Source organism: Martes martes (assembly GCF_963455335.1).
Source record: "Martes martes genome assembly, chromosome: 18".
Lineage (NCBI taxonomy): Eukaryota > Metazoa > Chordata > Mammalia > Carnivora > Mustelidae > Martes > Martes martes.
Window position 1 is genome coordinate 7,869,279 of NC_137906.1, and position 14,177 is coordinate 7,883,455.

Consider the following 14,177-nt stretch of genomic DNA (forward strand, 5'->3'; position numbering starts at 1 on the left):
AGGGCTCGATCCCAGGACCCTGAGATCATGACCTGAGCCGAAAGCAGAGGCTTAACCCACTGAGCCACCCAGGTGCCCCTTGATGCAATCTTATTACCCACAGACTCTAAAAGAATTGGTGTTTGTGACTTCTGATCAACTTACATCATTGTCAATGACTCGATCTCTCTTAATCTACCAACTATTCAAGTAACAAAATCTACTGAAATGCAATACAATCTAAGTAACTCTAGGCCAGCTAGCTTCAAGTCAGCTGCCTAAAGATAATTCACTTCAAGCCATTTCTAGCCAATGGTTTAGTCAATCTATTGATACATTTACTTACAAAAGAACACTTTAAAAGTCTTAGGTGTCTCGCTTATCACATTTTCCCCCAGCTTTATGGAGATACAATTGAAATACACCATTGTGGGGGCGCCTGGGTGGCTCAGTTGGTTAAGCGACTCCTTCGGCTCAGGTCATGATCCTGGAGTCCTGGCATCCAGTCCCACATCGGGCTCTCTGCTCAGCGGGGAGTCTGCTTCTCCCACTGACATCTCTCCTCTCATTCTCTCTCTCCCTCTCAAATAAATAAATAAAATCTTTAAAAAAAAAAAAAAGAAAGAAAGAAATACACCATTGTGTAAGCTTAAGGTGTAGGACATGATGATTCAGTAGACGTATATATGTGAAATGATCACAGCAAGGTTAGTTAATCCATCCATCTCACATAATTACCAACTGGTGTGTTTGTGGCGAGAACCTTTTAGGTTTACCCTTGAGTAACTTTGAACATACCATACAGTGTTGTGAACTATAGTCAGCATGCTTCGCAGTAGACTCCTGGAATTTATTCATCTCATACCTGGAAGTTTATGCCCTTTGGCCAACATTTCCCTATGTCCCTCACCTCCCGCCCCTGGCAACCACCATTCTGCTATGTCTATGAATTCTGGTTTTTTTAGATCCCATATATAAGTGAGATCATACAGCATTTTCTTTGTCTGCTTATTTCACTTAGCATAATGCCCTCAGGTTCCATCCATGTTGTCCCCAGATGGCAGGATTTCCTTCTTTTTAAGGCTGAATAATTAATAATCCTGTGTGTGTGTGTGTGTGTGTGTGTGTGTGTGTGTGTGTATGACATTTTATCTATTCATTCATGAAGGGACACTTAGTTTCCCTGTCCTGGCTGTTGGGAATAATGCTACAAGAACATGGGGCTACAGATATCTCTTCCATGTAGTGATTTCATTTCCTTTGGGTATATACCCAGAAGTGGGATTGCCAGATAATCTGGTAGTTCTATTTTTAATATTTTGAGGAATTTTCATACTGTTTTTCCATAGCCGCTGCACCAAGTTACATTCTACCAACAGTGCACAAGGGCTCCCTTTTCTCCACATCTTGGCGGGCACTTGTTATTGCTTGTCTTTTGAATAATAGCCATTTTAACATGTGCAAGGTGATAGCTCATGGTGGTTTCAATTTTCATTTCTCGGATGATTAACGATGTTGAGCACCTTTTCATGTACCTATTGGCCATTTGGATGTCTTCTTTAGAAAAATATCTTTTCAGGTCCTTGGCCGTTTTTAAATTGAATCATTTGTGGGCTTGCTATTGAGTTATAGGAGTTCTTTATATACTTTGGAGATTAACCCCTTCTCTGATACATGATATGTGAATATTTCTTTCCCATTCCATAGGTTGCCTTTTCATTTTGTTGATTGTTTCTTTTGTGGCTCAAAAGCCTTTTGGTTTGATGTCAGCCCACTTGTTTATTTTTGCTTTTATTGCTTGTGCTTTGGGTGTCCTATCCAAAAAAATCATTGCCAAGGCCAATGTCAAGAAGCTTTCCCCCAACATTTGTGAAATACAATGATTCCTCCTCATTTGAGAATGTTTATGTTTTTACATGCATGCTTTTTTAATCTTTCACTTAGTTTTGAGTATTTCATGGGGTTTTCAGTCAATTCATTAAGTGTATTTCCACGTTAAATTTAAATTTATGGAGGTGCTTAATAGACTAAATGTATTTCATATAGGATATATGGAATTAATTACGGATTTAGGAATCTTTTTTGGTTTTGCCTCCATTTGAATATCCAAGGATTTTTTTTTTCCAGTTCTATGCAGGAAATCTTTAACAAAGTAAAACAAACAAACAAAAAAAACATAGCAGGCACCAAAATACAAAGACATTTAAAAACACAGCAAAGCCAAAAAGTCATAACAACAACAACAACAACAAAATCACTTACAAAATCTATTGCAAAATAAATATTTCACATTGAACTAAAATTAAAAGGTCAGGGGCACCTGGGTGGCTCAGTCGGTTAAGCTGTTTCTTTTGGCCCATGTCCTCCTTATACCAGGGTCCTGGAATCAAGCCCCACATTGGGCTCCTTGCTCAGCAGGGAGCCTGCTTCACCCTCTCCTCCCCACTCATGCTCTCTCATACTATCTCTATCTCCCTCTCTCAAGTAAATAATTTTTTTTAAAATTAAGAGTCAATACATCACTGGCTTGATTATTAGTCAGGAGAGCCTTGGGCAAAGTGACCAGCTCCTCTCCAAATCTGCTCAGTTAATGACAACATTACTTGTTGGGGCAACTTTTTGGTTGAAAGGCATAGACGGTCACTCACAACCTCCCCTATTCCTCTGCAGCCCAGTACATGCTCCATTATCTCAGCTGACATCAACAAAATGGAACTTAGGCAAATCATGGCTAAATTAGGATTTGTGATTATGGAAGCAATGAATGTTAATTACAACAAAAACTCAAAAGCTGGGGCACCAGGGTGGCTCAGTCAGTTAAGCGTCCGACTCTTGATTTCATTTCAGGTCATGATCTCAGGGTTGTGAGATCTAGCCCCAAGATTCTCTCCCTCCCTCTCCCCCTGCTTGTGTGCTCTCTTTCTCTCTCTCAAAAAAACCAAACACTAAAAAACAACAAAACAAAAAACCCTCAAAAGCTTCCCATCTATATGACAGAATCTTTACCCAATAAGCTGGTATTCCTATAATTCTTCAGCATGACATTCTGGAAAAAGGTCCCTGACCCTGATCCAAGCAACCCCATTCATCTTTGGTGATATATACGACCACATTCTGGAAGGTCAGTGAATCCTGAAAGAATTCCTAGAGTCAGTAGCTCAGAGCTGGACGAGGGCAGTGTATAAGGTTCGGGGTTAAAAATGCTCTGGTTCTTTTTTTGGCCCCTTGAATTCATTGTTGAATGAAATGAATGAAAACTCACTGACCCAGAAACTTCTCTCACCTCTTTGTGATGTGTGCTTCTTCTTCTCTTTCTCAAATTCTAAAACCAAAGTGGCAAATGGCAAAGGTGATGTTCTTCCCAGAATAGACAAGCAGGAAAATCACACCTGAATAGTTTAATTTAAGGTACATCCATTGTTGGAAAAACCAAAAAAAAAAACCAAAAAAAACCCCCTCTTTGTCTGTTTCATTGTTCTCCAAAATTCAGTCATTTGCAAGAGGTACCTCAAATAAATGAAATTGGTCATCGCCCCAAATGAATGACTTTGTAGATAATCACCATTATTGAAAAGTAATATTGTTGGAGTCACTACCATTGGAACCTCGTCTTTTCCACTTTCCAGAAAAATAGTTTAAAGTTATTTTCCATATGCTTGCTCCCCTTGTCCCTGCCTATGCCTCATCCTTCAAAAAATCTCTTCCCATCCTTCTTGCAGTAGTGAAATGACTCTAAGCTCTCCACAAATAACCAACCTGTGTCCATCCAATCTAGTGGCCTATTTTGGGTCCTCATCCTGTTTAACGTCTTTGCAACCTTTTTTTTTTTTAAATTTAAAAGATTTTATTTATTTGCCAGAGAGAGAGAGAGAGTGTGTGTACACACAAGCAGGCAGAGAGGCAGGCAGAGGCAGCGAGAGAAGCAGGCTCCCTGCCGAGCAAGGGACCCGATGCGGGACTCGATCCCAGGACCCTGGGATCATGACCTGAGCCGAAGGCAGCAGCCCAACCAACTGAGCCACCCAGGCGTCCCACAACTTTTAAGATAATTGTTCACCAGGAACACCTGGGTGACTTAGGTCATGATCCCAGGGTCCTAAAATTGAGTCCCGAATCAGGCTCCTTGCTCAGTGGGGAGCCTGCTTCTCTCTCTGTCTCTGCCTACCACTCTGCCTGCTTGTGCGTGCGCTCTCTCTCTCTGACAAATAAATAAATAAAATCTTAAAAAAAAATTATCCACCAGTATTGACTGAAATCTCTCTTGGCTCTCAGGACACCAGCCTTCCTGGACTTCCTCTTGGCAGCTCTTAGGTCCACTTCTTCTTTTTTTTTTTTTTTTAGGTCCACTTCTTATGCTCCTTGTCTGTTTTCTCTTCTACTTCTAAAAGGTTTTTCTGGTCCCTGGAGTTGTGGCTTCTATTTGTACAATCTCCACTTACATGTTCTACTATTTAGAGACCGGTAGAAACCTAGACATGGTCAGGGAGTCCTCTCATGCCCTCATTTTCCATATTCATTGTGGCCACCAAGTTATGTCCATTTTATCAAAGAAGGCTTTCCTCCTTCTAGTATCTTCCCTTTACTTTCAGGACCAGTGCCTTCGATTAAACCTTTGCTGATTCTAGTCTGATCTGTCACCATCTGTATTAAACCAGTCTCTCTGCCCTCCCCACTATAGTCACAAATCTGCTGTTCTAATAAATATGGCAGATCCTGCCCTTCCTGTAAAGGCATTCTCTCTGCCTGGAGAATGAGTGTAAGCATCACTGCATGGCTTGCAAGGTCTCTCTGATTTATTCTGCAGCCACCTGTCATCCAGTCCTCCCACAACACTTTCCCTCCCATGCCTGGTCCTTTCTTAAGACTGCCTAGGGTGCTCCCTGTTCCTAGAATGCCTTTTCTCACCTTCACCAGGTGTTCCTATCCTTCAAGATCCTGGTTCAAGTGTCAACTCACATTTCTTAGCCAAGGAATTTCCTAGCACCTCAGGCCAGGTGAGTTACCCCTTCTTGAATTGTCCTTTGGCAATCCATTTGAACAACAATAACAGCTTAACTTTTCTAGAATGCTATTAGGTGTGCCAAGTTCTTTACTGTCATCTCGCATTTCCTTATTATAAGAGATGCACTAGGAAGGCATTAGTATTTTTATCCTGATTTTTCAGCTGAAGTTTAGCTAGATTAAGGCAGATTAAGGCAATTGACCATGGTCACAAGTTATAGACAGTCGAGGCTATTTGACTTTTCCACTGTCCGCTGGTTCCCAAATTCCAGCCTGCATCAAAATTACCCATTGGGATTGCAGGAACATGGACTGCCTGCCCACCCCACTCCCGGACTTTCTGATTCAGCAGGTGCAGGAGTGGGGTCCAATAATCTTCATTTCCAAACAATTCCCAGAGGATGCCTCTGCTGCCAGTCCTGGGACTGCACTTGGAGAACCACTGTTTCACACCTTTGCTCCTGAAAGCGTCTTAGAGAATGCACAGCATCAGCATCTCCTGGGAGTTTCTTAGAAATGAAGCAACTTGGGCTTCACCCTAGCCCTACTCAATCAGACTCTACATTTTTAACGATTCCAAGTGATTCACGAGCACGTACTTAGTGTGTACCCATCGCACACTTTTGTACCGAGACAGACTCTAAAGTGGACAAGTAACTTAATTTACAGAGAGCGTCTCTCGGGCAAGAGTGAGCAGGAGGCACTTCGCACACCCGTCGGAGATTCAAGACTCCCAGGCCTCGGCGTCGCCCGCCCCGCCTCCAAGTCGCGCCTCGCCCCGCCTCTCTCACCGAGCCCAGCCCTTTAATTGGCCATCAGAGTCCTCGGGCCGCCCCCCGCGCCCCGCCCCGGTTTCCTCTCGGCCCCGCCTCCCCGAGGATGGCGCTGGCGCGGCGCGCGGCGCCCACGCGGCGTGCGGCTCCCACCCACGCAACACGCCGGCCGCTCCTCGGGTCCTCCGGACCACCGAGCCCTCTTCCTAGAGCAGCCCGGGAGGAGACCCCCGCCCGACTCCTCGCTTCCTCCCGTGCCAATTTAACCGGCACCCGGAAGTGCAGACGGCCCCGCAGTTTCTAGAGTCGTCTCCGGGGCTCCTGTCGTTACTGTTTCATTCACGCCACAGACGATGCTTGGACTCCTGGACTTTGGCAGAGAGATGAAGGAGGCCCAGTCCCTGTCCACATCAAGGACGGCAGGACGGGGTGGTAAGCTCTGTACCGCGGGGACCGGATCGAAGGAAGCTGTCCCGGAGGGGTAACGACCCGAGGCTGGCGGTCGCCTGCCCTGTAGGCGCTCCGGTGTTTGCAGCGTGAATGGAGAGCATTCCGGCTGGAAGCAAGGTGGTTGCCGCGGAAAGCGTCTCGCCGTGCAGGACTTGAGGGTGCCTGGAGATGAAGTTGGGAAGGTAGGCAGGGGCGACCCTGAAGGGCTTCGTGGGCCACCAACCAAAAATGGCAGTTTCCTTTCTGCCCACTTTCAGGACCTAATTTGAGAAGTGCCTGCTTTTTTGTTTTGTTTTGAATATTACCATCCACACGCAAAGAATCCATAGGACTGTGCCTTGAAGGCGGTTTGTTATTTCATTATATTGCTGTATCCTCATGTAATGAAACCATTCCCTGGCGTTTTTGTTTGCCGCCATAGATAATGCAGGAGCGAATGTCTTCATGTCTTGCTTTTCCTTTTTTTTGGTTTGGCTTTTGTTCAGTGTTTCCACAGATTACTAGTCAGATAATATTACATCGTTTTGCTCTTACTCATATTCCCTCACTGCTTTCCAAAAAGTTAATAACGGCAACAGTAATATCTATTTACGCAATCCTTATAAATTGAGTATTTGCTGGTGGTAGGCCCTGAGCTGAGCTCTAGGGGCATAATATGAGCAATATAGTACAGACCCCGTTCTCATGCGGCCTCCACTCTTGTACGAGAGGGTGGCATTCATCGAGTTATCACACAAGCGTATAATTACAAACTGACAAGTAACATGAAGAGTATTACAATCTCAGCCCTGGTGGTAGTTTGCGGGGTAGTTTCCTACTGAACTGCCTTCATTTAAAATTTTCCTGCTGTACTTGAAGCAAATGGTTTCTCGGGATTGCCTTGTCTTCTAGGTTTTAAATTAACCCGCGTTGTTCCTCCCTAGTTCATCCTGCTGCTTAAGGTAAGTCCTCTATTGTAAACCAGCAAAAAATACAAATTTAGGCCTGAATTGTTTCAAGAGGAATAGTTAGAGTGTACTTAAGAACTTGTTCCGTCCTCTCCTCTTTATTCTTTAACAGACTCCCTATATCAAAGTCATTTCAAATGTTGGAACTAAGTAGGAAAGACTGTCTCTTCTCTACCTAACTCACAAGACTATTATGGGAATTAAAAAAAAAAAAATTAAAGGGACTTTGCAAACGTGAAAGGTTTTTGGACGATAATCCCCTGCATTTGCACTGCCCTCTTTACTATTGTTTATTTCGTGTCTATTCAACAAATACTTACTGACATTGATCTTGTGTCAGGCACTGGGGATGCAAAGATAAACAAGACCCAGGCTCTGCCCTCATGGAACTTACATTGTGATGTGCACTGGAGCACTGTGGGTCAGGGTGAAAAGAATCTGAAAGTCGCTACCCACCCAGTCCTATCACTGCACATCTCAGGTGCCAGAGGAGTGAACATTTACCTTTCCCATCTTTTGACTACTCCTGCCCGTGACCCACAGCAGATCTTCCCCCTCGGGCACACGCAGAGGAAGCCTTTATCTAAGTATTAAAAGATTGGACCCTCTCTGCAACTAATGGGGTAACAACTTCTCTTTAAATTCCCATTTAAAGATTTATATAGTATCCCCTATTCGTATGTACCCCTGCGTGTATGGTTAACAGGTCCTGTTGTCAATCCTCTTGTAACTCAGCGGAGGCCCCAAACCCCTTGGTACCAGTTACGATTTTGTTACAGACACCGAAAGGTCACATAGCCTCCGGTTTCCCGCACATAGACGGGGTGGGGCTAGAGGGGAGGTAGGTTTAGATTGGTCCCCCAGTCCTCTTTCTGCTGTTTTTCAGCCCAGGGGCTAACCACCAAGACATAGGTCCAAACTCTATTAAGGCAGCCTCGGTGGAGGAAGGCACACGCGGGTCGGGTCACTCGCGAGGACGAACGTGGAACTTGAAGTTGTACTGCAGCTATCCGCCGGTGGGGGCTGAGAGGGGGACCGTTCGGAGCGCGCGCATTAGTGCCCCAACGTGCGTGCGGGCGGCGCGGGGAGGAAGGGGCGGGGCGCTACCGGCGGCGGGGGGCGGGTTCGGCGTCAGCTGTGTAAGGTGATTGGCTTTGCGACGGGAGGGGGCCGGTTTCCGCCAGACGCCGGAAGTGGCTCTCCAGCTCTGCCAGTAGGCCATGGAGACGGTGGCACTGTAGCGAGCTAGGTGTGAAGATTGCAGGGGCGGCGGCCATGGAGGCCGTACTGAACGACCTGGTGTCTGTGGACGACCTGCTGGTGAGGCCTGGCCTCGAGGGAGGGAAAGGAGACATTCGACGGGCGGGTCCCGAGGAGCGTCCGGTTGGGGCCAGACCCTCTACCCAGCATCAGTTTTGCCTAGGGAAGCCGAACTACGGCTCCCGGCATCCTCTGCAGCGTCCGGCCCCTGCCCAGAGGTTCTACTTTGTCCAGTAGCCTAATGGGAGTTGTGGTTTTCTGCGCCGACACACCCTAGACTCAGGGCCTGCGGTCTGGCGTTGAAAGACTGACAGGTGCTGGGTGCGTGGAGGAGTTAGGAGGTCAGGGTGCGGACACCTTTTTTTTTTTTTTTTAAACTGCTCCTTCAGTGCGGGGGGGAATATAGCAACTACCATGAAGTTTCATATATTACTTACTGAATGCGGCACGGTGCTAAGTGCATTGCAGGCCATATCTCAGTCTTTGTAGCTATGTGGGCTACTGTGGGCACTGTTTTTATTCCCAGTTTGCAGTTAAGAAAAGGTCCAGGCCCAGCAGGGTGGGGCTGGTTGGGGGAAGCAGCTGCGTGGGTTGTTGAGAAGTTCTGACAGCGTGTTTACTGTTTAGCCTCTGGGGTCAGCTGCTTCGGGAGCGGTGCCTGGAGCTGCCACCAGGTGGCATCTCCGCTCGGCACCACTAGGGGGAGGGAAGTGGACGGTGTTAACTGTCCAAGGAGACAGCCCGTCGCTAAGCAGCAGAATCCCTGGGTCTGGGTCCCAGGGATGAAGCTAGCGGAACCTGGGATGCCAGATGCCAAGACCCGCCGGGGAAATGAGGCAGAGACTGGGGAAGATGGGGTGTAACTGGGAATTGAACCCGTAGGTCCTGGTAGAGAATGGTGCGCCCCTTCATTTCTAAATGACTCCTCTCCTCTCCTTGGCAGAAGTTTGAAAAGAAATTTCAGTCTGAGAAGGCAGCAGGCTCGGTGTCCAAGAGCACCCAGTTTGAGTATGCCTGGTGCCTGGTGCGAAGCAAGTACAACGATGATATCCGTAAAGGCATCGCACTGCTGGAGGGTGAGTTTCTAGGCTACCCCACTCCCCCCTTCCCAGCTGCTGCCATGGAGGCCATGGCACTCCCTCCATCTCCGGTGCTGGGATTCTTTTTCTTTTTTAAAAAAATATTTTATTTATTTCTTTTTTTTAAAAATTTATTTATTTATTTATTTATTTGACGGAGAGAAAGACAGAGATCACAAACAGGCAGAGGGAGAGGGAGAAGCAGGCTCCCCACTGAGCAGAGAGCCCGATGTGGGGCTCAATCCCAGGACCCCGAGATCATGACCCGAGCCGAAGGCAGAGACTTAACCCGCTGAGCCACCCAGGTGCCCCTGAGATTCTTTCTCGACATGGCAGTTATTTTCCTGTAAACACCTGTGACAAAGGGCTGCCCCTTCACCTGGCTTCTCCCAGTGTGCTTTTGGCTAATTACCACCTCATCCTTGTTTCGCCAGGGTATGTCAGTCCCCGCCGGCCTCTGGCGATCTGGTAGCCTGACCGGGAGAGTGACTTAGTCTGAGGTCACACAGCTCATGAATTAACGGCTGAATGAGGACGGGAAGCTCCTGTCTTGCTCTTTGGCCTCACCAAGTTGCTTATTCAGCAGCTGTAGAAAACCTTCCATGAGGGCGGTGTGGAAGAAGTGCAGAAGACGGCCCCGAAACCTGGGGGCAGATGGCGCTGTTTTGACTGGAATCCTATTTCCTGTTGGTTTTGGATGGGTCAGAGGCCACAATACCTGACTTTTAAATTTCTCTGCCCCCTCTACCCCCTTTTCTTGGTCAGGTAATCATGTACATGCAAACAGCGTCCTAGCAAAGGATGGCCATTGTCAGTCGATAAAAATAAGAATCTTTTCTAATGCAAATAACCTCACCCTGCATTTGCCCGTTTGGCTCTTTCAGATTTTTCAGCTTCCCTGCAGCTGTAGATGGGGTCTCTAAGCATTGTCAGTTCTAGTGGAGGAGACAGAACAGACACGTGGGGAGATTTATAAACACCTGCGAAACTATTTAGCCACAAATTCTACTGCATAGTATGCAGCTGAGCACATAGGCCCCTGGGAAGTCACTGAATTAAGAAAGAATCAGGTCGGGGCACCTGGGTGGCTCAGTGGGTTAAAGCCTCTGCCGTCGGCTCAGGTCATGATCTCAGGGTCCTGGGATCGAGTCCCGCATCGGGCTCTCAGCTCTCTGCTCAGCGGGAAGCCTGCTTCCTCCTCTCTGCCTACTTGTGACATGTCTGTCAAATAAATAAATAAATCTAAGAAAAAAAGGTCAAGTCATTTAGGAAGATGAGTTTCGAGCTGATTTTTTATTTAAAGGGGGAGGGAGGGCAAACTTATTTGAACACTAGTCTGGGCAGTGGACGGCCGCAGTGAGAACGCACAGCAGGGACCAGAGGTGAGGAGAGCGGTCTTTGGCTTCTCCGGCGCCTCGGTTTCCTCTCGGTTCCCTTGGATGAGCCCGAGAAGACGGCAGTATTGAGACCAGGGTGCGCAGCGGCTGGGTGTCTGGCAGCCTGCGCCCATGCCGCCCCGGAGGTCTGACTGGGAAGCCAGGAGGGACCGGAGCTGAAACGGAAGCTCAGGACAGTGCCTTTCAGCCAGGATCAGACAGGGATTCGGAGAGTGGAAGGGGTGTCTGGGACACAAGCACTAGGAGAGGAGGGAAGCGGTTTTCACCCTTCTGCCTCTGCCCTCTGCAGAGCTGCTGCCCAAAGGGAGTAAAGAGGAGCAGCGGGATTATGTCTTCTACTTGGCCGTGGGCAACTACCGGCTCAAGGTAAGGCGGAGCGTTCCCTTCTCCCACTGCACCTACTGGGGTGGGCTGCAGCGCCCGCTCGTTGCTCCTCCGGGGGCCCTCCAGAGCCCTGGCCGCCAGGAAGGCTGAGGAGGGCTGTAGGCAGGGGGTGGTGGGGGGTACAGAGGTGCAGGGTGAGAGTCGGCTGAGGGAAGGCAAGCGACAGGGATTGCAGCTGCCGAGGGTGTGGGGAGCAAGGTGACCTCAGGTTGGGGTGCAGCCGGAGGGTTGTTATCTCCCCCAGCTTATCACCCCCACACAGTTGGGGTTGTTTGTGGACTCTACTCCGCTGGGTGGGGCTGGAGTCAGGGAGGAGATGGAGGGAGGAGCCCCCGGGGGCCGGGAAGGAAAGGCCCCTCTGATGGGCAGGAGAAGCCATAGATACTGAGGGGGGGGGCGGTGCGTGGTGTGTTTTCCCCGAGAGCAGGAATACGAGAAGGCGTTAAAGTACGTGCGGGGGCTGCTGCAGACGGAGCCCCAGAACAACCAGGCCAAGGAACTGGAACGGCTCATTGACAAGGCCATGAAGAAAGGTGAACCCTTCCCCTCTGCGCTCCTCCACTCCCCGCTCCCTGTCTCCCGGGCCCCATCATGCCCCTCGGCTCTTGGTTAATCCTCTTCCTTCCCCCAGGCCTGGGCTCTCTGGTCTCCCTTGAAATGATGCCCTCCTCCCAGGCAGCGCCTCCTCAGTCCCTCAGAAGCCACCTTTCTCCAAGCCCGAGGCCCTCACCTCATGACTCTGGGGGAGGAGGCCCGTCTGTTGAGGCGCATTGGGCGGGAGAAAGAAGGTGGTGGGCAGCGTCCCTGTGGGGGCTGGGCTTCTGACAGTCTCCCTTTCCCTTCCGCAGATGGCCTAGTGGGCATGGCCATTGTGGGAGGCATGGCCCTGGGCGTGGCAGGCCTGGCTGGACTCATCGGACTTGCTGTGTCCAAGTCCAAATCCTGAATGAAACCGCGCCTCTGCCCGGGTTTACGTGGGAGCCTATGGAGGACACTCGGAGAGGGGGGGGCCCATCCATCCTTGGCTGTCCCTGTCTTCTACACCCCATCACTGCCCTCTGGCGTTCAGCCTCCTTTCCCCAGAGATGTGTCTGGTAGCCCCAAACCATGTGCTCCAGGAGGAGTGTAAATAAAACAGCCTTGGCTTGGGAACTGCTGTGTCCGTGTTGAGGAAGGGGTGGGCTCTGTTGGGCCCAAAGGTGGTGGTCACGCGTGGTCCTTTCCTGCTCACTTTCCTACTCCTGTCCCCCACGGCTGGTGTGGGGTGCGCCTTTGTCCGCCTAGCTGCCCAGACCCCACGCCCTTCCTTCCTCCCCCACCCCCAAAGCAGAACGGGGGCAGGGGACGGGGACGAGGCCTTTGCAAGGCGCAGGAGTCCTGGGAGAAAGCAGTGGCTAGAGACGGGAAGGGCAGAGCTGGGGGGACAGGCCAGGATTTATGTCTCCTGTCTCCTCTGACCCACACAGCTGCCTCTCAGCACATGGAGTTTTCCACACCAGGGGGCCCCCCCATTCAGTTTCCTCCAAAACCTCCGCCCTTCCCTCCCTTTGTCTTCCTGCCTTTCCCCTCCCCATTCTCCTTAGGGGGTGGGCCGCTGCCCAGGGGCAGGAATGGGGATTTGGCACAGAGTCCTCCGGAGTTCTTGAGAAAAGTTACAAACTCAGGACATCCCGGTTGTCAGCTCAGAGATGGAAGGTCGGAACCCAGTCCCCACCCAGCCTGCTTTGCCCCACACCCGCCCGGTGCCAGGCTCAGCACGGGCCTGTCTTGCTTCACTGCATACCTCTCGTTCCACAGCCCAGCCAGCCTGGTTGGGGGGACTGGGGAGGCGGCACCCGAGGGGAGCGCACTGGAGCCTGATACCGTGAGGGGGGCAGAGGGGGGATCCACTCTGGCTCAGCCATGTCCTGGGTGACTGCCTGGGGGTAGCATCCGGCCCCTGGCCCCCGGAGACTGAGCCCCTGTGGCATTTGCAGGAGGAGAACCCCAGCTGTCCTGGCGGTGGCCTAGGGGCAGGAAATGCGCCAGGACAGGTGCTCAGCAGGTGCTCAGCGTTGGCCTGGGGTGGGGACCCAGAGGTTTCTAATCCGTCATAATTAATAGAGCTGGTGACAGTTCTGATAACTGAGCTGCTTAGATCAGCCACGGGATCACTTTCTGGGCCTGTGATCTATCCCCCTCCGCGGCCCTTGGCAGCAAGATCAAGCTTGCTGCCGAGAGTCGGAAGATCAACCCAACAAGGGGGGAGATTTAAGTTCAGGAAGTTGAAGTTTGGAGGAAAGCAGCCCACTGGCGGCCTCACCCCAGCCTGCGCTACCCAGACCTGAGGGGGTACCAAGGAGGGAGCAGTTCACACCTTCGGGGAGCTTCTGATCTGGGATCACAGGTGAGGAAGCTAGTTCTAGTTCACAGAAGCAGAAACAAGCTCGCGGGACTCTGGGAAACGCTGGGTCTGGTTTGAATCTGGGTTGGCTGGACTCCAGAGCGGTGGGTTTCTCCCAGATACCCCGTTCCCTTATGCAGCCTTAACCTACCTTGGAAGATTTGGCCCAAACCCTAGGTCTTTTGCGTCTCCTAAATTGTTCTCACCAACATCCAGGAGAGTGGCTCTGTGCCCTGGGTCCTGCCACACCAAAGGTATGTCTGGGGACACACTCTGTCTCTCGGTCACCTTCTCTGTCCTCGTCCCTCTTCTTCCATTCTCTGGCCCCCCGATGAAGGCTGAGTCAGAGACGCCTCCCCTTGGCTCCCACCGCCTCCCGTGGGGGCCCCTCCTTGACTGTATCCGTTTGTTCCGTCACTCCCATAAGTCCTCTCCGCCCCCCTCCTGGGGCGGGGAGCCCGAGGCCGGGGGAGGGGTGGACTTTTGGCCCGTTTCTTTTATTCCCTCCATCTCTTCGTCAACAG

At 50.2% G+C, this 14,177-nt stretch overlaps 1 protein-coding gene across 1 annotated transcript; it reads left to right on the plus strand.

Annotated features, from left to right (window-relative positions):
- The first annotated feature begins 8,321 nt into the window (after positions 1–8,321).
- Positions 8,322–12,422, plus strand: FIS1 (fission, mitochondrial 1). Its single transcript, XM_080831036.1, has 5 exons — positions 8,322–8,470; positions 9,354–9,486; positions 11,176–11,252; positions 11,698–11,803; positions 12,119–12,422. Exons 1-5 carry the CDS (start codon positions 8,426–8,428, stop codon positions 12,214–12,216), a joined length of 459 nt encoding a protein of 152 aa, XP_080687162.1. The 5' UTR covers positions 8,322–8,425; the 3' UTR covers positions 12,217–12,422.
- Positions 12,423–14,177: the final 1,755 nt, after the last annotated feature.

Excerpts from the sequence above, each read along its gene's own strand:
- FIS1 (XM_080831036.1), top strand. The coding sequence starts at position 8,426 with ATGGAGGCCGTACTGAACGACCTGGTGTCTGTGGACGACCTGCTG. Across the intron at positions 8,471-9,353 it reads TGTCTGTGGACGACCTGCTG|AAGTTTGAAAAGAAATTTCA; the intron begins GTGAGGCCTGGC and ends TCTCCTTGGCAG. Across the intron at positions 11,253-11,697 it reads TGGGCAACTACCGGCTCAAG|GAATACGAGAAGGCGTTAAA; the intron begins GTAAGGCGGAGC and ends CCCCGAGAGCAG.